The sequence below is a fragment of the Felis catus genome, chromosome B2 (genome assembly GCF_018350175.1).
Source record: "Felis catus isolate Fca126 chromosome B2, F.catus_Fca126_mat1.0, whole genome shotgun sequence".
Taxonomy (NCBI): domain Eukaryota; kingdom Metazoa; phylum Chordata; class Mammalia; order Carnivora; family Felidae; genus Felis; species Felis catus.
In genome coordinates this window covers 11,442,501-11,466,494 of record NC_058372.1, presented here as the reverse complement: position 1 = coordinate 11,466,494, position 23,994 = coordinate 11,442,501, and the positions used below count along the sequence as shown (strand labels likewise).

Sequence of the window (23,994 nt, the reverse complement as noted above, 5' to 3'; positions counted from 1 at the left end):
AGAAAAGACAAGACTCTACTCAAAGATTATGAATGCATAATTGTACAAGTTGTAAAGTCATTAATTTAATACAGCAATGATGGGCTTGCTTAGAAAGTCTTTACAGGCTCATTCAAGATGGCATAGTGGCAATGCAGTATTCTGGTCATACATTTTGAACGGACAGAGAAATCTATAGAGAGAGTATTGTATCCCTGATTATGCTTAAAGCAAATCCAAAGCGAGTGAAACACTGCCATAGTCTTGCTCGATGGTCCTCCTTCCTCCTCCCTGCCCTCTGCTTGGCGGATGCCGGCAATTAGCAGTAGCTGTGCCCCATGCCACAGATTGACAGCAGCAGTAATACCTGATAACTATCCATATCATCACCATCCTCATCATCTCTCTGGTAGGAAAAAAATAAACACAAAGGACATGCATTTTGTTTCTCAAACAGCATACAAATAATTCTTTAAGCGTAGCACACGCATTACAATGGACAACACATAGAACACCAGCATAATAAAACATTTACATGAATTGCAAGAAAGGTTTAGTGGATTTAATTCACTCATCTAGAATGACGAACTTGAGTTTGGTTTGGTTTGTTTTTAATAAAGAAAACAGTCATTTAAAAAACAAGAACTCTCTTAGATGGGAATAAGAACAACATCATTGAGCCAGGCCTTACTCTACTGTTAGGTGAATGGTGGATATACATCGCGGGGTGGGCTACTTGAGATCTGGACCAGGCTTAGAAAGACAAAATGGCAAAACTAGACTATTCCTTCACCTCATAGTTTAACCATGAGGCAGTCAGGGTCCTGAGGGATGAAATGATTTAACCCAAGGTTAAATCTGCCAAATAGTGGCAGAGTCGGGACTGGGAGCCAAGCTGCTAATTTCCCCACTCAGTGCCCTTTTCCCTGCACCACACCACATGCAGTGAGGAAATCATCACAGGGGAAAGCCCACTGGGAGCCTAAAGGCCATTCACGTACAAAGTTCTGCATTGTACTATTGCAACAAGAGCACAGCCCGCCATATTGAATATACGGATCCATTGTCATCCACTACTGGATATATTAGCATCACACCAATTAGAAAAATCGGAACTGTCCTAAAATTCAGAACTGTCCTAAACCCATGGCAATAGTTTACAGTAACTGCATAAACAATTTTGGCAAAAACATTTGGCAAAACAAAATCACCGTGTTGAAAATAAATTAGGACTTAGTTGAGACAGTTTTCCTTAGACACAAGAATAAAGAAACTTCCATTTGTAGAGAATAGCCTACATGGAGGCAGATTCTACTGAAAGTGAATGCTGAGCCATATAACAATCTTCTTTGGTTTTTCTACGGCTATTGGAGGGTTAATATTCGAACAGGCAGTGAAGTGGTCTAGTCTTAAAAAGACAAAGTGTTTTTGTTCAAGAGCTTTAAAAATATAATTACATTATTCTCATATCTAAGTATACTTCCAAATATGCTGATTTTAAAAAGTGCTTTAGGGGCACCTGGGTGGCTCAGTCATTTAAGCTTCCCACTTCAGCTCAGGTCATGATCTCACGGTTTGTGAGCTCTTCATGAGTTCAAGCCTCACATGGGGCTCGCTGCTGTCAGCAAGAGTCTGCTTCTGGTCCTCTGTCCCCCTCTTTCTCTGCCCCTCCCCTGCTTAACACTCTCTCTCTCAAAAATAAATGAACATTTGTAAGAAAATGCTTTAAAAATATAGTTAAACATATTCTCTGCAAAGACTGAAAAATCCACTCTTGTTTTAGTTTGGAGCCCATCATTATCATTTCAATAACTAACTTATTAAATGCTGCCTAATACTGAAGTAATTTTTCTTTTTACTTTTTTTTTTTTAATGTTTATTTATTTTTGAGACAGAGAGAGACAGAGCATGAACGGGGGAGGGTCAGAGAGAGAGGAAGACACAGAATCTGAAACAGGCTCCAGGCTCCGAGCTGTCAGCACAGAGCCTGATGTGGGGCTTGAACTCATAAACCGCGAGATCGTGACCTGAGCCGAAGTCGGATGCTTAACCAACTGAGCCACCCAGGAGCCCCATCTTTTTACTTTTTTTTAAAAGATTTTATTTTTTAAGTAATCTCTACACCCAATATGGGGCTCGAACCCACAACTCCGAGATTAAGAGTCATGTGCTCTACTGACTGAGCCAGCCAGACACCCCCAAAGTAATTTTTCTTGACTTATTCTTCACATTAATGAATAAAGTACATATAGCTTGAATTTATCATTTTTTAAAAAGTTTATTTGTTTATTTTGAGAGAGAAAGGGGGGGGGGAGGAGAGAGGGAAGGAGGGAGAGAGAATCCCAAGCAGGCTCCACCCTGTCAGCTCAGGGCCTGATGTGGGACTTGAACTCACAAACTGTGAGATCATGACCTGAGGGGAAGTCAGATGCTCAACCGACTGAGCCACCCAGGAGCCCCACTAGAAATGTATTAAAAGTGCAAATAATCAATGCTTATGAGGTTTCTCAAATAGGAACCTTCAGTCAACTGATGACCCTCTATTTTATAGGTCACGATTTAGGACACAGATTCAATGTTTTATCTAAGATCAGAGATTTATTAAGCCTTTACTACTAAGCCTTTACTACAGACGGGGATCCCAGGGAATTATTAGGTCTACTTCATCATTCTGGAGAAGACAAAAAAGGAACTGGAGGTTTGTGTTACTTCAACAAGGTGACCAAGAAGGCCAAGCTAGACTTAAGAATCCAGATCCCCCCACTCCAGGCCAGTGACCTTTCTACCAGGCCCTGTAGCCACCCCCAAATTTGATGGCCTGAGGGAGGGACTGAGCTGGGACAAGAATCCACACCCAGTTTCCTACACCACACATGAGGAAAAGTCTGGGGGAGAAGCCTCCCCTCAAACAGCAAACTGTCCTTATGCCTTTCTCCATAGTCTCCCTGGCTCTGACAATCAGGGGCAATTTTGGCTTGGGAAAGGGAAGGCGATGTCTGACAAAGCTTTGCCTTCCTTAAGGCCTAGTCGTCCAAACCAATGTTCCTTTTATATTTTATTTTTTTATAAAGAGGTTTTTTTTTTTAATTTTTTTTATGTTTATTTATTTTTGAGACAGAGAGAGACAGAGCATGAACGGGGGAGGGTCAGAGAGAGAGGGAGACAAAGAATCCGAAGCAGGCTCCAGGCTCTGAGCTGTCAGCACAGAGCCCAATGCGGGGCTCGAACTCACGGACCGTGAGATCATGACCTGAGCCGAAGTCAGACGCTTAACCGACTGAGCCACCCGGGCGCCCCTATAAAGAGGTTTTTTAATGTTTATTTATTTTTGAGAGAGGGAGAGACAGAGAGTGAGTGGGGGAGGGGCAGAGGGGGCCAGAGGATCTGAAGCAGGCTCTGAACTGTCAGTGCAGAATCCGACATGGGGCTCAAACTCACGGACAGTAAGATCATCACCTGAGCCGAAATCAAGAGTCAGACGCTTAACCGACTGAACCACCCAGGCACCCTGCCAATGTTCCTTTGAGCTTTCAGAGAAGTCTCCGCCTGAATGCCAGCCAGGGAACTGAAGGAAGCTGAGATGAAAGGTGGATCATTCTCCAGATGGGCGGCTTCTGCCCAGACCCCACAGAGAAACGTTTTCTTCTGTTACAACAGGGAGTGCTCCCAGTCACATGTGGCTCACAGGAAGCCAGAGTTGCACGGGTGGCTTCTTCCAGTTCCTAATTCATACCCGCCTGTAAACTGCGGACTGAGTGAAGCACAGGCCTTCTCTCAGGCCACTGGGGGCAATTTCCTGATCTGAAAGTTTGTTCTCAAGGAGTGATGAGAGCTGTGATTGGTAGTAAGAAGACCAATTCTTAGATGTTCACATCTTTTACTTTTTATAAATATTTATTTTTAAATTTATTTTTTACATCTTTTTTTAATGTTTGTTTATTTTTGAGAGAGAGAGAGAGAGAGAGAGAGAGAGAGAGAGAGAGAGAGAGAGACAGAGTACAAGCAGGGGAAGAGCAGAGACAGAGGGAGACACAGAATCCGAAACAGGTTCCAGGCCCTGAGCTGTCAGCACAGGGCCCGATGTGGGGCTCAAACTCATGAACTGTGAGATCGTGACCTGAGCCAAAGTCAGAGGCTTAACTGACTGAGCCACCCAGGCGCCCCTTAAATTTATTTTTAGAAGTAATCTCTATACCCAAGGTGGGGCTCGAACTCACGATCAAAGATCAAGAGTTGCATGCTCTCCCAACAAAGCCAGCCAGGGGCCCTCCTATCTTTTAATTTTTAAAAAAGAGAACAGAAAATTTAGTAAGGGGGGATTTAATGGACAAAAACGATCGTGAGGACAACTTTTAATTTAAATAAAGAAAAAAAAAGAAGGCTTTCAAAGAACTGTTTAATTATGCCTGTGTATGGGGGCGATTTTATAGTAACAAAAATGGATCAGGCCAGGCAGCCATGCCAAATACCCGACATAACATAACCGGGGCCAGATATAAAATCCACCTAAAGTAAATGAGTAAGATAGCATTCATACGTGTGCTTATAAATAAAATTATTGTTAATCAACACAAAACCAATATAGTATTTTAAGACTAGTAAAAAGGATGCAAATGTGAGGGGAAGGGTGCAGACATAAGGTCAAGGCAAGGAGTTCTGTCACATTCACCGACTGCCTTCGTTCTTCATGAACCAATCTTCGTTAAATACCGCTTCAGCTCGGCTTGTCTTACCTGGTAACTGTCCAGCCCTCTCTGCAGCTTGGTGGACCGGGCAGTGACACAGCCAATGGACACAGACAAGATGGCTTCCACCATGAGTGGCAGTGTCCCTGAATGCTGCACCGGTTTCACTGTGACTTGTACCCTCCGGGAATGGCCCTGCAGAGGTCGGGGGTGGGATGGGAGGGGCGAGACGCAGCAGTGGGCACCAGGGATGGGAACGGTGAGGGATAGAGGGAAGAGGAACGGGGAACACAGAGGCAGATAATTAGAAAACTCCCAGAAACGGTGTGTTACGAGTGGGACGAAAAAGGACACACGAAACAGACAAAACCAAGCCGGGTACCTGTCTGAGTTGAAAGATGCCCCCTGTGTTGACATCTTTGGCCTGGTGGAGTTCCACTGCAGCGTATTCCCCTAGCTCGTTCAATTCCAATATGGAAATCCACATTTCTACTCTTCGAGTTACCTCATTCCACCTGCAAAATCACATTCCCATGAACAACGGTGTCACTGCCCACGGGCGTTGTGAGTAACAGGAAAAGAGTCACCATCCACTAAGCACTTTCTATGGGCTGGGCACTGTGCTATGTATGTCATATAGATTTTCTTTTCTTCTTTTTAGTTTTATTTATTTATTTTGAGAAAGCGAGAGAGCATGAGCAGGGGAGGGGCAGAGAGAGAGAATCCCAAGCAGGCTCCTGAAGCGGGGCTCGAACTCATGAACTGTGAGATCATGACTTGAGCTGAAATCAGGATTCGGATGCTTAACCAGCTGTGCCACCCAGGCGCCCCCAAGGCTGGTTTTATTTCCCCAGGTAGGAATGCAGCTGTTTAAGTCCTGTTTCTCAAAAGGATTTGCCTTTCCCCACACTGAATGTCTTCAATGACTGCTAGTCCCTTTTATCGTTCCCATTTCACAAAGGAGGACACAGGCCTGGGGACCCCTGCTCTTAGCCTCCGTGTTAGTGCCAGCCTTGACCCTGCACCCAGCTCAGCCAAGTACAAACCTGTCATGCAACGTTCTTGTCTTCGCATGAAGAGAGTCTACTTCCCAGATGGAGCTGCCGTTCCCAGCGCAGCGGTGGCCCCACACCTCAATGGCCAGGGCTCCATCTGACAGGAACTCCAGGAGCTCTTCTGTCACGGTCACCACGTAGTCCTGGGATAAGCGGAAGCAAGGAAAGAGTGACAAGGATCACGCATAAAGCAACTGGGTGAAATTTCCATTTTGCCTTTTAGCCTCATAGAGATTCACTTGGGAGGTTGTTAGTCTGATCCCAACCTTAAAACCACCTGTGCGGTTTTCAAGAACCAGAACATTAGTTCTGGAAGGGGCAGGAAGAGGTGATTTAATGCAATTTCTTTCTTTAGGCAATGCGGACACTGAAGAAAGCCACCTGTCCCATGTCATAGAGCTTGTGAGATGCAGAAGTGAATCCTTGCTTCCTTATACCGGGTTCATTCTGGGTTCTGAAGGACCACTTGATCTCCTGCTGCCTTGGACTAATCAGCACATCATAAAAAAAGAACATCTGATTGCTCCTTGCGATGGCGTGGGAGACTAAGAACAGAATTAAATTTCGTATGATTATTTTCATGGGTCTGTGCTCTTGCTCTCAAACTCTCCCGCTCTGATTCCTCATCATAAAATGCAGACAGAGGAGCGTGAGGGCATGAATGCCGAGTGGGCTGAGAGGTAGATCACCCTGAACGCTGTGGCAGGCAAGGGACCAAGCCATGCTTCTCTCCAGCAACAACTCAGTGAAATCTCAGGTGAAGACAACCCTGTGGCTCTACTTTCTAGAAACACCTGCGCTATACTGACTTAATGTTCTACTACTTACCTTCTTATCTAGTTTATTTGGAGACAGAACCAGAATTTTAGAAGGAAAACAAACTAACGATCAATTAGTACAATCTACACATTTTATTTTTTTTTTCAAACATAGGTTTCCTTTCTTTCTTTTTCTTTTTTTAAGAGACAGAGAGACAGAGAGACAGAGAGAGAGAGAGAGAGAGAGAGAGAGAGAGAATACATGTGTGCATGAGTGAGGGAGGGGCAGAAGGAGAGAGAGAGACAGCAAGAATCCCAAGCAGGATCCATGCTCAGTGTGGAACCCAACTTGCAGCTCGATCCCATGACTCTAGGATCATCACCTGGGCCGAAATAAAGAGACGCTCAACCAACAGAGCCACTTAGGCACCCCAACCTACACATTTTTTTTTTAATTTTTTTTTTCAACGTTTATTTATTTTTGGGACAGAGAGAGACAGAGCATGAACGGGGGAGGGGCAGAGAGAGAGGGAGACACAGAATCGGAAACAGGCTCCAGGCTCTGAGCCATCAGCCCAGAGCCCGACGCGGGGCTCGAACTCACGGACTGCGAGATCGTGACCTGGCTGAAGTCGGACGCTTAACCGACTGCGCCACCCAGGCGCCCCCCTACACATTTTATTTATGAAAAAACCCCCAAGGTCACGTAGTGAATCCAAGGTCCCTGAGACTAGTGTTTCTCAAACCAGTTGTTAACCAGAATGTACTTAAAATTCAGGTTTCATACTCCTACATGAATAGCTTTGTGGATCCAAAGAAAGATGGGGAATATTTAAGAGTATTCAGACACAAATAACAAAAAAAATAATTAATATGGGTTTTCAGAAACAGACTCGGGTGAATACAGGTGGAAAAAAAAGTGGGCCATTTATTTTCAGAAAAAGAAAGACCTGACAGTCTTTACTTATGTGAAATTTGATAGGTATAGAACCAGAAAGAAAACGCACAATTTCCAAAGGAAGGGGTTTGGAGTATTTGTTAAGGATTGTGCAAGGAAAAACAAAATTACACAGAAGAGAGTCTGTCTGTCAAAAACAACCTGTTGGCAGTCTGATGTGAAAGCCAGGAAGGGTAGGTGATGGTCACAAGACGGGAATAGCCAACAGACACCAAAAATTCACCTTGTCCATTTACATTTTCTTTAAAAACTCATATGCCACATTGGAAATGCTATGCTTAAAACATGATGCCATTAAAAAAACAAAAACAAAAACAAAAGGCTATTCCATATTCAAAAGAATTAAAAATATCTACAGCAACTTGCACGTTGAGAAGTTCACATAAATTAAAATAATGAAGTGGGAGGCATCTGGGTGGCTCAGTTAGTTAAGCGTCTGACTCTTAATCTCAGCTCAGGTCTTGATCTCTGGGTTGTGAGTTCAAGCCCTGCACTGGGCTCCATGCTGGGTATGAAGCCTACTTAAAAAAAAACAAAACAAAACAAAACAAAATTAAATTAAAAGGTGCAATTCTGCAACATGTATAATATGACCACAGTTTTTGTAAAAAACTTTTTAAAGAAGTTATGCGTGCGTGATGGTAAGAGTGTATCTATGCCCATTTTTGTGTGAACATGCATTGACCACACACATATAAAAGTTGTAGGGCATAGGGTGTAAGATTTCAGGTAGAGGCCTTTCAGATTTTATTTTAAATACTTTTAAATTATTGGAATTTGTACCAAAATACATTTTGAGGTTAAAAAGTCCAAGACACGTATTACATTTACTAAACATTCTTACGGGGTAACTTCTACGTATTGAACTGCACCCAGGTCCATTGCCTCCCGTGTAGCTTGTTTCCTCATGGTGCCCATACCTTACAGTGAGAGAACGTCACAGTGTACTGGGCGTCCCGGGACTGGGGGGAAGGCACCTCGGGGTCCACCACTGGGGCAGCCACTGTGGATTCACACTGGTCCCAGAATGTGTATTGACAGAAGACAAAATTTGAGAGGCTTAAGGGCAGCCCGGTTGCCTCTTTAATTTTTACCTAAAGAGATATATATAAAAAAAAAAAAGGCAATATAACTCCCATAAAGAAACATTAAACTGTGCATTGCTTCAAATGTAAGAGCTCTTCAAATTTAAGAGCTACATAAATCAGTTATCCATTCGGTATCTGAAAATATCTGGCATCCTTTCATCAAGGGTTCCGCCTACAACAAATCCGTACCAGAGTACCACAACTACCATGTGTAAACCTGGCAAAGGCACACACCTCCAACATTTTCCTAGTGACTGAGTTTTTGATGCAACCTTTATTGGAAAAGCAGGATTCACTGAACAATACGTACCCCCCGCATGCCAGATACACATGGACTTTTATTTTTTAATGTTCTTAAGTTTATTTATTTATTTTGAGGGAGAGGGGGAGGGGCAGAGAGGGAGAGAGAGAAACCCAAGCAGGCTCCGAGCTGTCAGCGTAGAGCCCAACGTGGGGCTCAATCCCACCAACCATGAGATCATGACCTAAGCCGAAATCCAGAGTCGGATGCTTAACGGACTGAGCCACCCAGGTGCCCCCAATACACATGGACTTTTCAAATCTCATCAAGCGTCACCAGAAAGGGTGCTATACTTCTGGAGAAAGTACTGCCCACCGTTGTATTTACGGTTAGGAAGGTTAACATTTACGATGCTCTATGAAAAACAGAACTGTTTGGCATGAACAAGGTCATTCCTCTGCACCCGTCCATCTCATGTCCCCTCACCCGGCAAGTCAGCTTCTTGACTCGGTGAACAGTCTCCCCGCTGATGTCCGTGACCTCGAGGCTCCCACCTTCGCTGGAGTTCTCAGAAGAGTCGTCCTCCACCACGCGCTCCGGGACGGCCCCTGTAATTCGCATGACTTCCACATGGAGGCGCCCTGCAACCTGCGGCAGGAACCAGAGCGCCTGCGGGTTAATAGGCATCCAGCGGGGAACCTGACCTTGGACAGAGAGCACGCAGCCACCTCCCCGGTGAGCAGGTGAGCGGCCCCACCCCTACTGCCATGGGAAACTCACCCCTTCCACAGCCGGTCCAGTCCATCTCTCACCCCCTGCAGTCACCCTGCCTGACTCTGAGCCAAATTTGCTTCTCTGCCACTTGCCTTCTGGAGTCATCCTCACTCTTATCCTTTACAGGCAGCACAGGAACAGAGTAAAGACAGCTATCATATCCTACCTGGAGTCGTCTATTTTCCATGTTCGTATATTCGTTCATCTGATCTAATCCCTGCCCAGTTGGAATACAGAAACAAGTAGTAGAGATACACGTGGGGGTTGTTATGAGACCACTTCACCCAGAAATCGGCTGCATGCCCCGAACTGTGCTACTAAGCACTGCATTTATCGCAATAAGCCAAAAGACATGGTCACCAGGCTCACGGAGCGTCTGCTCTCTTCAATGGGTGGGTAACTCACACTGGAGCAGGGGGAGTGAGACCTATCCCAGAAGGAACCACAAAGGCTTACAATTTCTTCAACATCCTGGTGGTTCTCTGGAGAGGTGCTAGTTTAGTGGTGCCTCTCTTACACTTGTTGGCACAGAACTGAATTAAAGGACAAGAATTTGCTCCCTCAGAGTGCTACAACTAGCCCAAGTTATGTTTCATGACACAGGTCAAGGCTGCAATGGCTGGAGTCATGAAGGGGACAGTGCTGCCATCATCTTAAATCGTGAGGCTCCACTGTAAAAGTAGCACGGACCCAACCTCCACACAGCAACTGGCACTGGCACCAAGCACCTGAGAGAAATTAGCTGATGGCGTTGGACAAGTGAGACCAATATGGAGGAATCCGTTAGAGGAGGGAGAAAGGGGAAATGGGAGAAATCAGTTCAAAGGTAAGGTGGGTTCTCAAGCTTTTTTTCAATATTTTTTGAGAATCAACACATTTTTATTTATTTTTTTAAGTTTATTTATTTACAACTTGCTCCCAAGTTCTATCTGGTGAAGACCACATAGGGGCTGAGAAGGAACTCGGATGTATCACAAAGGTAAGAGATTAAAAGAGAGATGAACATGGCAACAGAGTGGAAGCTGGTTTCCAAAAGATTTCTAATTTGATTAAACCAAAAATCGAAAAAACTTGTGAACCATAAATTTAAAAAATGGGTATGAATATCTTTTAAAACCATGATTTAATCTTGAGAGTTTCTATTGATATTAGTAGAGAAGAAAGAGTATGATCCTGACTATTCACCCTAGATCTGCCTCAAGAGCATCACTTAAATCAGACACACACACACACACACACACACACACACACACACACACACACACTCCCTTCCACTTCGGTCAATTTCCTCCCAGCCTGGCTTATCCTTACCTCCCCCTGCTGGCTGATGATAGGAACTGCATACTGAAGTTTCACATCATAGAAGAGACACTCCAAGAACACATTAGCCACGCCAATTAGGTTGTGATTCTCTTGGGCTTCATAGAAAGGGTCACCTCGTTTCCCATAGAGACGCTTTGCCTGATGGGTAGGGTAGGCAGGTGGGGAGCCAGTAAGAAACAAAATATCAACTTGAATAATATTATTTAAAACTAGCACCTAAAAATGATTTAAGAAGAAAGCATTTATCCAGAGAAATTAAAAAGAAGTAAAAATTACAATCATGTCACATAAATAAAAGTAGCATATGGGAGGGGCTCTTGCTCAATTACATCCTTGTCTTCCCTATCACACCCCACATATAGCCTTTTTCATTGCATTCCCGGTGCTTTGTCTCATTTCCTTCACCGAGTCGTCTTTTCCATTACTAGCATCCAAAAAATGGATTGTGCTTTTTAAAATTATTCTTCGTAATCTCCCCAGCCATTATCACAGCTAGGGGAGCCAGAACATATGCTAATGAATACAAAAATCCAATCTGGCTCCATCCGTGTGGATTTGTCACAACACTGACAAAACAGCACGGACTTACTTTGTTCCATTTCATATCACCTGGAATGTAGCAAAAATGCAGCCAAATAAGAACATGTTATGTGTTCTCTTCATTTAGTTTCTGTCCGTGTGGGGATCACATGTTTTATGACTGATCCAACATCTAACTTAGAAGTTTTTTCAAGATCATTTCTACATTCCTTTACTTCCCCCACCCTGCCCTGCCTTTTTTAAAAGTAGGCTTCATGCTGGGCATGGAGCCCAACACAGGGTTCAAACTCATGATCCTGAGACCAAGAGTTGGAGGCTTAACTGACTGAGCCATGCAGGTGTCCCAACATTACTTTTCTAATATTGATGTCCAAAGCTTGACTACAGAAATTCACCGCCATGCATGTGTGCGTTCTGATGGTGAAATCACCTACACTCTGTGCTTTCAACATGGCCCAATCTCCTTTCCATTTTCTCTTTTACCTCAGGAATTTTTTCCTTCCATTCTTGATAAAGGTCTCTCATATCAATTAATTTATTCTCCAGCTTCTCGATGGTCCAAACTTGGGTGCTCTTTCCTTTCCTCCGCACTTGGATAGCTGGCTCACTCACGATTGCTCCTCTCTGCAGAATGAAGGAAACAAAAACAACAAATCAAATGAAACCAAATGAAGTCTTGTTATGACTTCTTAGATTGTTACAGCAATATATATTATTAGAAAGCAGCAAGTGTGAAGAAAACATATACAGAAAGAAGATGAAATTCTACCACAGAGGGAATATTCTGGCTTATTTTCCATTTTCTATAGGTATACCCGTGCATTTTTTTTTTTATCATAATCAGAACCAAACAAAACTAAATTTCCTATCCCGATCCTCCCTCCACAGTTTTTATCTTATGATCACCTTCTTGTGCTATTAAATATTCTTCATAGACACAATTTTTAATGGAAACATACAAATCTATTTTATGGATGCACACTGGTTTGATCAATTATTCTATTGTTCGACATCATGACTATTTAAAATTTTTGCTATTATAAAGGCCATTATGATAAGCATCCTTGTATAAAAAGCACATGATCTTTATGAATTTTTTTTTAATGTTTATTTATTTTTGAGAGGGGGGAGGGGCAGAAAATATGAAGCGGGTTCTTTTCTGATAGCAGCAAGCCTAATGTGTGGCTCAAACTCATGAACTGTGAGATCATGACCTGGGCAGAAGTCAGATGCTTAACTGACTGACCCACCCAGGTGCCCCTCTTTATGAATATTTCTATGACTATGGACTTAGCATAAATTTCTCAAAGAACTGCTTGGTCAAAGTACTAAAATGCAGAAAAAGTAATGAAATCCTTCCTGACTCGTTTCTAGCTTGCTTGCCAGGGGAAACATAAATGGACGCAAAATTATTGTCTTTTGAAGTTTCTCCTTAAAAGAAATATTCTTCGAGTTGAAATGACAGGAAACCTCCCAAAGGCTGCAAAGAGTCACTCTGTGCACAGAAAAAAGGTATTACACAAGCCTTCCTTTCTTCTTTTAAATTTTTTTTAATGTTTATTTATTTTTGAGAGAGACAGAGACAGAATGTGAGTGGGTTAGGGGCAGAGACAGAGGGAGATAAAGAATCCGAAGCAGGCTCCAGGCCCCGAGCTGTCAGCACAGAGCCCGATGCGGGGCTCGAACTCACGAGCTGTGAGATCATGACCTGAGCCGAAGTCGGATGCTCAACGACTGAGCCACCCAGACACCCCGACAAGCCTTCCTTTCTTGTAGAATCCTTTCTGAAATTGGCACCTATCCCCCCATTCCAGAAGGGGGCATTTACACGACAGAGAAAAGAGGAATTACTTATATATATTTCTAGTTTTAACACATCTAAGGGCATATTTACTCGGGGGGGGAGGGTCTATAGAAGAAATTTTTTTTTAAATTTTTACTGTTGAAGTAGAGTTGACATACAATGTTATATTAGTAGATAGGAAGTCTTAAAAAGAATAAATACTCTGGCTCATATCAGCATCTCCTCACAGATTTTTTTTTTAAGTTTTTTAATGTTTATTATTTTTGAGACAGAGAGAGACAGAGCATGAACGGGGGAGGGTCAGAGAGAGAGGGAGACACAGAATCTGAAACAGGCTCCAGGCTCTGAGCGGTCAGCACAGAGCCCAACGCGGGGCTCGAACTCACGGACCGCGAGATCATGACCTGAGCCGAAGTCGGATGCTTAACCGACTGAGCCACCCAGGCGCCCCTCACAGATGTTCTTTAGGATGTCAGGTTTGTCTGCTGTCTTATAGTACATACTGTTGTACATTTTACTCTCTCTCTTTTTTTTGAAGCACTCTTACCTTTCTGTTGGCACTGAGGTTTGCAGCAGGGATCTGCAGAGTCACCTGGTAGTCAGTGAGCTTGCTCATTTCCTCAGCTAAGAAGTTTGCCTCCCTTACCAAGGTATTGGCTTTCACAAGCTGCTCGCGCAGTTTTGCCAAGCTTTGGCGGAAGAGCTCATCCCTGTGGGGTAGCAGAAAAGGAAATGAGAAACTCTGAAAAGAAAAGGAAACCAATCTGCTTCTAAGTGAGTCGTATTCTTAGAAAGTGGTGGGCAACTCCTTGCAGGCAATATTTTTCAACCATTTTTTTTTTCCTGTTTGTAACGACGGATAAGGAGCAAATACGTAGAGGGACTTAACTAAAAACCATGTTTTAAATCCCCTAACATCTGAAAACTTCTAGATTTTAATATGCTGCTGCCAAAAGACCAATAAAGGAATCCTTTAGGGAAAAGAACTGATTACGACTTTTTGTGCGCTTCTGGGGCTGGTGGGGAGGGGAATGGGGCAGGAGACAGAAATCTGGAGTCCATAAGGAGAAAGTGTCTCACATGATTTCTTCAGTTGGTAAAAGGCAAGAAGCAGGCCTTCTGTGCTAGCAGGAATTCGTTCCTCAAGTCCACACAATAGCACTTCCTGATAAGACCTTCTCCAACGTTCTGACGCTGAATGGGACATTATTATGTGCCATTACGTGCCCTCTCAGTCCCCACATCTTTTGCCTCCGTAGATGTGTTGTATTTCTAATTTCTCATTTATTTGTGTAATTATTTGACTGATGTCTGTGTCCCCTATGGAGCTGCAGGCACCCCAGGGGGAGAACTGTGTGGTCAGGTGCATGGCCCATTGTGGGAAACCCCCGAAGTACCCACTGAATGAAAGGAAGAGTTCTGGTTCCACAGGTGGGTTCAAAGGTAATCCAGACTAGCAGAATGCTTATCTACCTTCTCTTTTCTACCATTTATACACCCCCTGCCCTTACTTCATAGGAAAATGGGGAGCTTGGAATACCCAGTCTCTACCCCTTTCTCATCACCTCAAAAGTGACACTGTGCCATACGTGTTAGGGTAACGTATGGTGCTGACAGCTCAGAGCCTGGAGCCTGCTTCAGATTCTGTGTTTCCCTCTCTTTCTTTTTTTTAATTTTTTTATTAAAAAAATTTTTTTAAATGTTTATTTATTTTTGAGACAGAGAGAGACAGAGCGTGAGCAGGGGAGGGGCAGAGAGAGAGGGAGACAGAATCCAAAGCAGGCTCCAGGCTCTGAGCTGTCAGCGCAGAGCCCGATGCGAGGCTTGAACTCACGTACCATGAGATCATGACCTGAGCAAAAGTCAGATGCTTCACCAACTGAGCCACCCAGGCACCCCTGTTTCCCTCTCTTTCTGCCCCTCCTCTGTTCATGCTCTGTCTCTCTCTCTCTCTCAAAAATAAATAAGCATTACAAAATATTTTTAAAACAAAACAAAAATCTACCTTTTCTGTTGCATCTTTCTGTTTTCGTCTTTTACACTCTTCAGTACACAAGAAGTAGGGAGAAAGGGTATCAGTCGGCCCAGTCACACCAATTACCTTCAAGCTCGCTGTTATTAGAGTAAAGCCACCAGTTCACAGTAAAGGTGGAAAAGGCAGCTCTTCAGAAAAAGCATTATCTGATAACCTTTGTCTCTTTTACCCAGGCACAGTAAAAGATAAAGAGTAATGTGTTACAAGTAGGATAAATCTTCATACTTTGGTATCCAGACAGATGAGCAGAAAGCTCCTGGGGAAAACGCAACCGACTCTCTTCTCTTACTTTAGAACGATCAAGTGCATTACCGCAGCAAGCCTGTTGTGCAGGCTAGGGCTCCCTTTTCTCCCTCTTCTTCTTCTTCCCTGAATGTGGCTCAGGTTTAAGCATCTCATTGCTTGTGAGAGATGCAGTGTGGCTGAAAGAATGAGAGTACCGGCCCAGGAGTCGTGGCTTTGATCCCACAGTCGTAAGTTACCAGCTGAATGACTTTGGGTGAATCATTCAACCTCTCAGCCTGGTTCCTCATGTGTGAAGTGGGGTACAAATGATAACATATAGTAGCGGTTGTGAAGATGAGATGGACACATGTAAAGCACTTAGTGCCTGGCACCTGGTAAATGCTCTGCAAACGTCAGGTGCTACTTTCGTTACTAAGATTATTATAACAACATACGAGTTAGTAATGGGACTCATAGATCTGGGTTCAGATGCTGGCCTTTTCAGGGGCCAGGTGGGTTACTGAGGAGGATATGTAAACTGAGTGCCCTATCTTCAGGACAGAGATAATTGTTCCCACTGCACACTGCTCCTGGGAGTGCTAAATCAGCATCACACCTAGACTGCAGTGAGAACACAACAGAACTCAGCAATAATTTACTATCCTCACGGGTGATGTTTCCTCCACCACTACCTCAGTTCCGAGATAAATTTTTTTTTTATTTAAAAGCATTTTTTAATGTTTATTTATTTTTGAGAGACAGAAACAGAGCGCAAGCAGGGGAGGGGCAGAGAAAGGGGCAGAGAGAGCCTGAAGCAGGCTCCAGGCTCTGAGCTGTCGTGGGCTCAAACCCACGAACCATGAGATCATGACCTAGGCTGAAGTCGGATGTTCAAATGACTGAGCCACTCAGGTGTCCCTGATATAAATATTTTTAAGTCACAAATTTTGAAAATTCACATTTAGATTTCTTAATATCATAGTTGTATTTAAAGAGACTCCAAAGTAAGGGAAATTTAAAATAAGAAATGGTTTTATGCTAAAGAACAATCCCAACTTTCTCTACTTCAATATCTAACAACGGTATTCTTTTTTTTTTTTTTAATGCTTATATATTTTTTTAAGTTGTACTTATTTATTTTGAGAGAGAGAAGGAGTGCAAGTGGAGAGGGGCAGAGACAGAGGGAGAGAGAGAGAATCCCAAGCAGGCTCTGTATTGTCAGTGAGGAGCCTGATGGGGGGCTCGAACCCATGAACCAGGAGATGGTGACCTGAGCCAAAATCAAGAGTTGGACACTTAACTGACTGAGCCACCCAGGAGCCTTCGCAACAATGATACTGTAACCTGGTGCCATTTTTATCGAAGGGTAAAGGGGGAGGGATGGTCTTTAATGACTAACATCCCAGTAAGCATACCGAGGATGGACAGAATCTCTGACAGGAAAAGGCGATTGCTAATGACCAGATGCAGGACTAAGATTCCCTTCCTTGCTTAGGTCTGTCCTCACCTTCACATGCCTCGCCCAAAGCTCCAAGGCCCTGGAGCCGGGCCTCTGGGTCACTGGGGTCCCATTCTTACCTCTCCTCTGCCCACTGGGTCACCTTCTGCTGAGCCGTCTGGTTGCTGTAGGCCAGGCGGTCGGGGCCACTGCTCTGGGGCTGGCGCTCCGGGGACAGCTGCTGGCGGAGCCGCTCCAGCTCCCGCTCGTACATGAGCCGCTGCTCCTCCAGGGCGCTCCGCTTTTCTTCCAGGTACTGTTTCTCCAGGACCTGAACCACATTTTGCACTGGATCTGGTGAGCCAGGAGACAAGGCAAGGTGTCTCCGGGGGTGGCTACGACAGGGCAGCCCGCCAGGTGCCTCTTCAGGGAGGAACCATCTCCTGGCTCGGAAGCTAGTCTTTGCAGATGCCTTCTCGGAGCGGCCTGAGGGGCATCCTCCCACCCACCTTTTAATTAACATTTCGGATAAATGTCCTGCGTGTAAACATTCCCCACATTCAGATAAACGTCCTGCATTTCTTCAATTTGATGAGCTCACGTTTACATGGATCATTAATCCACTCTAAGCAGGTGGTAGAGGGAACGGGCTTGGACCCACTGAGAAAAATTTCATGAAACCTGAGACGGCTTCCAAGAGAGAGCCACACAGGATTTCATTTTTATGGTAGTCCATTTCTATGCCCATTTAGTTCTGATTCTAACCACAAATCTTATGACTCCTGAATTTCTATAATGTGGCGGGAGGGGGGGGGGGATCTTGTAGATCATTGAACGTGTTTGAAAATATTGAGTATATGGTCTGGCCATTTCTCAGGTGCTGATATTCAAGAAGGCAATTCACCTCCAAAAAAGAAAAGAAAAGGAGAAAGAAGGGGGAGGGGAGGGGGCGTTCACTCGCAAAACTCAAAGGCTCTTTTTTACTTTCTGTTTTTGCAGATCGAGAGATCAGCAACATACACGTGGTGAATAATTATAGATAGATATACGTTGTTCAAAGTCCACGACCATGGGTAGCGGTGGCTGTAGTATAGGTAGGGCTCCCTGGCTGTGGCAGGACGTTAGCTTGGTAATGACCACTGACCTGGATGCTGTGGAGAAAGATGAAGGCACTGACCATATGTCCAAAGGAGAAAGTTATGGGCGTCTCTAAGTGAGTGGACTCTAGGGAAACAACAGGTCAGACTATCTGGATGGCAAGTAAGAAAACCACCAACACGGTGAATATGTCCTTCAAGTACACGAGATGTGGAGTAGATGTGTTCCTATTCCCAGACTGGCCTGGAGTTCATACCCTTGCCTGTCATTCAAATTGTGACATTCATGTTATATTCCCACTTCTTGACTCTCAGTTTAACTTCCAAGGTTAAGAGTGGGAAATGAGGATAACAAGAGGGTATAAAAATACCACCCAATGATGGCTACTGATGGACTTTTCCAGAAGACTCTATCTATCAATTTGTGAAATAAACATGTAAGTTATACTAATTTTCTATATGAACAGTAAGATGTTAGCTTAACAAATAAGGTTAAGTTATATAAAACAAAAAGTAGAAAGCAATTAAAAAATCACTAGCTATACAGAGCACAGGTGAGTTGTTTTAATAAAAATAACAACCACATGGCAATAATAACTCTGCTAGCCACCAGCTACAACTCAGGGAGAGGCATATGCCCTTTACATGCATCATCTTGTAAACGCCTTGCAACAAACTAAGGGTGGATAACATTCCCATTTTAAAGATGCTGACCTAAGATCACAGAGCTAATGAGCGACAGAGCCAGGTTTTGGACTCAGAGCAGAGCGAACTATCTGGGAGGAGGACATCAAGTTAGTAATTGACTGATACAGTATTCTTATCTCCAATGTTTTGCTCAGAACTTGTACTCTGTTTAAGAGTAGATATTAAAAAAAATACTGTTCTTTGCTTATATAAAATTCTAAAATTTGGCATTTTTTCAGAGTAGAATAATTTTCTTCAAGAGTCCTGATATGGGGTCCCTAAAATACATCACTTGAAAATCTGATGGAAAATGAACTCTTAAAAATACGACACTCTTTCTTTTTTTTAATATTTGTTTTTTGAGGGGGCAGAGGAGGGGCAGAGAGAGGGGGACAGAGGATCTGAACTGGGCTCTGTGCCGACAGCAGAGGGCCCGACGCAGGGCTCGAACTCACAAACTGAGAGATCACAACATAAGCCAAAGTCACAGACTCAACTGACTGAGCCACCCAGGTGCTCCCCAAAATACCAAACTCTTAAACAAAGACAGACCATGGAAAGGGAAGACCTTTTCCATAGAGTAGAATATCTACGTATTCCAAAGCATCTGAACTTCTGACCTAGTCCTGTAATTTATTAAAAACACATGAATAGTATGGTAAAGAATAAGTCTGAAGAAGTTTTAAATGTAAGGGTTAGAAAAGAAAAGTTCTCCCAGAATTTTTAATAAATGCATTTCTCAAACAGTACATGTTTTTTCTCTTTCAGGCTCTAGGTTTAAAAAGGAAGGACAAGGTCCTTGCCATTCATTTATACTTACATGGAGCCTGATTTCCAAGAGCCCTACCTTAGTGTCTATGAATCTTTTCTAGAGACAGAACACTGGAAAACACAATGTTTTAAAACATTCTAGGATTTTTGCTAAAAGACACTAGATAAGATATTTAATCCTCATTTCTCCTTGTTAGTCAGAGATGTGTAGAAATATACATGGTCCCAAATGGCAGAAGTGGAGGGGATCTCCCCTTGAGGTCCTGTGCTAATGAAGGGGCCATGTGACCAAGGTTGCTTTAAACTGCTTTATCAGCTGCCATGACGTAACACCCTACTATTCACCAGGCTTCATCACTGGCCACAAACCAACCAGGAGATACAGAAGAGAGAGCAACTCAAAGCATCTATCCCCAGTAAGGCCTGCCCCATGACTCTGGGACAGGCCATGCTATCCAGGGCCAAGGCAGAGATACAGGAGCTGATGTTTCTGTCTGTCTACCTTTTCTTTTTTAAACCTCTGACCTCAACCCAAGTCTGGAAATACCTTTCTCTTAGACATATTCGATAACATCATCTTTTCAAATTAATTAACCAGTTTCAAGCCTTTATCACTATACAGCATATTTTTAAAATAGATTATCCTAATCAGCAAGTCAACCTGACTCTATGATATGGCCTAGGACAGAAGCTAAAGACTACTTGGCCTATTCTCAACCAAGCAATCAACCATCAAAACATTGCCTACGGTTTTATTTTATCCCTTATCATCTTCCTTCTCTTAAATGAAGGGTTTTAAAACTCAGGGAGCCTGGTGCCCAAGGCCACGATACCAAAGAGGTGGGTGTTTTAGGAAGAGACAAATGATAGCATTTATTATGGCATAGCATGTTCTCTCTTCTTCATTAGTTTATTCTTTACCTGGTATGTTAACTATGTAATGTGTTCAAACTTATTTATCTGTCCCAAGAACAGAAATGAGAGGGTGTCAATAGTTAGAGGCTGGAAGGCATTTATGTGATAGATGGTATTCATTCACACCAAGATGCCCAATGCACTAAATTGAAGGGAAGTAGATCCTTTGGGGGAAAAAGCTCCCAAGAAACAAAAACTAACCTTTTAATCCCAGATGGAATAAATTCAATGACTCTTCACCAGCCCCTTCACTGCTCTTTACTTTAGAGCTACCATTGACTCTGTGAAGACAGATGAGTGCCTGATTCTTATTCTGAACCCTGGGGAAGAACCCATTATTGTCCACAGATACGAGGTTTGCTTCTACTCTTAATTCCAATGAATTGTGTTTTAGGTCATTATTTATTTTAGAAATTTAAAAATACATCATTCTATGCTTAATGCAGGTAAATCTCCACCTGCAAGTACAATGTCCTGAACAGCTCTGCTGTCAACAGTCATAAAGACATTAGTCATCGTACCAATGATACCAATCGCACTTTTGTGCTGTTGGATGTATAAGGGACAGAATGGCTACTAGATTTTAACCAATGGGAAGGCAATGGAGTTGGGACCTGGGGAGGAAGGGGTCGCAGTTTAAAAAGGCACATTCCTCAGTCAGGAATGCCTCAGAGTGCTTCTGTCAGGCAAAAAACTTCAGCTTCTTCCCAATCGTGTTAGTTGGAGTCTTGCTAAAGCAGGTAGCACAAGCATCAGTCAGCAGCACTGCTAAAACCCGGTCAAGCTCCCCCATGCTAACGTCACAATCAGTGAAAACCTCTTTCCCAGTGTTTGTGAAGGAGCTTCGTCTGAAACCACATGAGAGGGAAGAGAATCTTCAAATACGACCACCAGGGGGACGACCACCAGGCAGACAGGCTTATTATCGGGAAACCACCTAGCGGTAGAGGTGAATTGCGTGAATACCATTGGGCCACCAGCATTTCAGCACTGAGTCAGGGCACGTCCTGTGTGCCCCATAGGCAAGCTCCCCTTACCCGTGGAATTGGGTGAAGTGTGGGGAGGGGGAAACACTATTTTTAAGTAGATAAAATCAACACTGGAGAACAAGGCTTGACTGAATACAAATGGATAACTCATGTTAATACCATGAGGCAGGTCACTGGTGACTAATTGGTTTGGCTAAGAGGATTGGAGGAATTAACAAATACTTACTAAATACTCATCTGTTATTCAGGGGTTTACTATAAATATGATAGGAAGGTAGTGATTGAATAAAATTAGAAATCTACGATGTGGGACAACAGAGGATTCCACTGCTACCCCCAGGATACTCTGCAGTTAGAGAACAGAGACATCTGGAACTCTGTAATCTCATGTAGAGAAATAAGGCTCTTCCAATGGGTGTTCCTGCACCTGGAGTGGAGCCCACACCCTCCTGTCACACCCTGTATCCACTGGGGCTTCCAAAAATTACTCACAGGAGACTTGTTGCTCAGGCATGTTGTAAAATGGGCCATCAATGTGATGCTGGTGTCTCAACATCACTTTGGAATGTCTTTTGGGATTCCCCCCAACTGGGCGACTAAGTAGCAGAGTAGACTGACCCCTAGCTATGGTGTACCCTGGGGTGCAGCGTCCAAAGCCCCAGCAGCTAATCTGTTTCCCCAGTCTCACTGATGTTCTTTTCTGGGGTTGTTCTATATTCCTCATATGAATGCATCACACTTGTTCCTCCATCTAGCCTTTTCTTCAGGCTTCATTTCTATAATTGAAAAGAGGGAGTCCTTGGGGCTAAAAATCCAGAGATAAGATGGTCAGAGTCTTTATTCCTGCAACAGAATCTGCAATTTGAAAAGCCAGAGATCTGACCGACTTTCTCCAGCCATGCTCACATTCTTCTAGATAGGCTGGTTCAAAGATAGAGGGCAAAAGTCAACATTTTCAAGGGAGAGCCCGACTGAGAAAACATAATGCTCTCCCTGCACCACGGCCGGCAGAGGCTCCTGGAGGTCCTCCCTGGTTCAAGTTGGGGATGATCCTTAGGTACTCAAAGAACAGCTGAATGGGACAGCGAGATCGGACTTTCTCATCTCAGGGGCTCCTGAATGTAGCCTCAGCTATACTTGTTGTCACACAGTTCTGGTCGGAGAAATGCTGCCTTGTACCTGGTAACAGAGGAACTTTGCTGTCCTGTTTCTAGTTTCCAGGCATAAGCCTGGAGATGAGAAGACCGAGAGATGGAAAATGAAGGGGCACATTTATAAAACAGCCATCAAGACAGAATGTGATATGGATTTTACTGAATGCACGTTAAGTGTTTATGAAGAGGTAAAGGATTTCCTTTTAGATACAGAGAAGAATTTTAAAACAAACATTGAAAACTTTGTGGATCAAGGGATCTAGAAATGATGCTTTAAGGAAATCTCTTCCTTAAAGGTCTGAGACAAGCCAGTGTGCAGGTCAAGCAAAGAGCCTATAAAGCCCGTGGCTATCATTTTTGTAAAAGCTACCCGGGCTTGCTATGTAAGCCTCTTTGATGGTATAATTTCCAACTGGATTTACAGCAAAATATCATGACTTTTATTTACCCATTACATTCCATTGGAAATTCCTGGGTTCATGCCCTGCTGGGGACTTTTGTGCTCTGAAAGATTCAGAAATGACAAGCCCAGTAAGGGGAATTTGAAAAGGAATGCCACCATAGTCCTTCCGGACTCTATGACCTTGGAAATGTTACCACAACTGGCTTGGAAACAAGGGGCTCAAAAAAGGGACTACCCACTCCTTGGTTACACTTGAGGAAGCAGATCAGGCCATGGGATGTTTCATGAGCCCCTCTCCAGGGGCCTCTGTAAGAAATTAGCAATTTTATGTATCTAAGTTTCAGAGTGATACTTTATGCAAGCACATCCCTCAAGGGATAGGAGCTGCCCAAGACGGGGGAATCGGAGAGAAGGTCTTACCATTGCTGTTCAGTGTTTTCATGATAACCTCCATCTGTGCAAATTCATAGTTATAGTCTGGTTCCGAGGAAGCTTCACTGGCTGCGTCCAGGTCATGCTCTGGCGGGCCGGTTTCCTTTTCAAAGTCTTTCAACCAGTCTCGCCGTTTCCTCTTAGGTAAGTTAATTCTGTGGGGTTTTCCACCATTAGAGAAAATTGACTTGTTTTATACTCAGGTAACAGTAAAAAAAAAAAAAAAAAGAAAAAGTGAAAATATTAGGGAACCCAAAGAGGTTACCTAAAAAAGTGGTTATTTCCCCACAGGATTCTATCACCGTGCCACAGCTGGGTAGTGCTGCACACAAGGGTGCCATTTACACAGGACCTGAAAGAAGACCAGGGAATATGTCAGTTCAGTGGGAAAGAGCACAGAACCCAGACCCAACAGCCCATGAGAGATGGAGAAGTTTCTCTCAACAGACATATTCTGCTAATACCAAAAGAAGGAGTAATAGAATTGCAACCACCCTCAAAACATGTGATCAGAACGCAGTGATGATCTGAGGCACTTGAGTGGCTCAGTGGGTTAAGTGTCGAACTTTGACTCAGGACATGATCTCGTGGTTTGTGAGTTCGAGCCCTATGATGGGCTCTGCACTGAGAGTGCGGAGCCTGC

The 23,994-nt window shown here is 43.6% G+C and overlaps 1 protein-coding gene across 9 annotated transcripts in view; it reads right to left on the bottom strand.

Moving 5' to 3' along the window:
- The window catches only part of KIF13A (kinesin family member 13A), a 214,283-nt gene that overhangs the window by 30,314 nt on the left and 159,975 nt on the right, over positions 1–23,994 (bottom strand). For 4 of the 9 annotated variants that reach the window (XM_023253636.2, XM_023253638.2, XM_023253639.2 and 1 more), the window contains 13 exons: positions 23,617–23,703; positions 23,340–23,506; positions 21,191–21,310; positions 17,044–17,257; positions 13,753–13,915; positions 11,885–12,025; positions 10,850–10,999; positions 9,251–9,412; positions 8,356–8,529; positions 5,711–5,862; positions 5,047–5,179; positions 4,713–4,859; positions 347–385 (listed from right to left, as the gene is read on the bottom strand). In XM_023253636.2, the coding sequence (XP_023109404.2) occupies positions 347–385; positions 4,713–4,859; positions 5,047–5,179; positions 5,711–5,862; positions 8,356–8,529; positions 9,251–9,412; positions 10,850–10,999; positions 11,885–12,025; positions 13,753–13,915; positions 17,044–17,257; positions 21,191–21,310; positions 23,340–23,506; positions 23,617–23,703 (1,849 nt within the window). The remainder of the gene's footprint in view (positions 1–346; positions 386–4,712; positions 4,860–5,046; positions 5,180–5,710; positions 5,863–8,355; positions 8,530–9,250; positions 9,413–10,849; positions 11,000–11,884; positions 12,026–13,752; positions 13,916–17,043; positions 17,258–21,190; positions 21,311–23,339; positions 23,507–23,616; positions 23,704–23,994) is intronic. The other 5 variants (XM_023253640.2, XM_023253642.2, XM_023253641.2 and 2 more) reach the window with 3 other exon arrangements.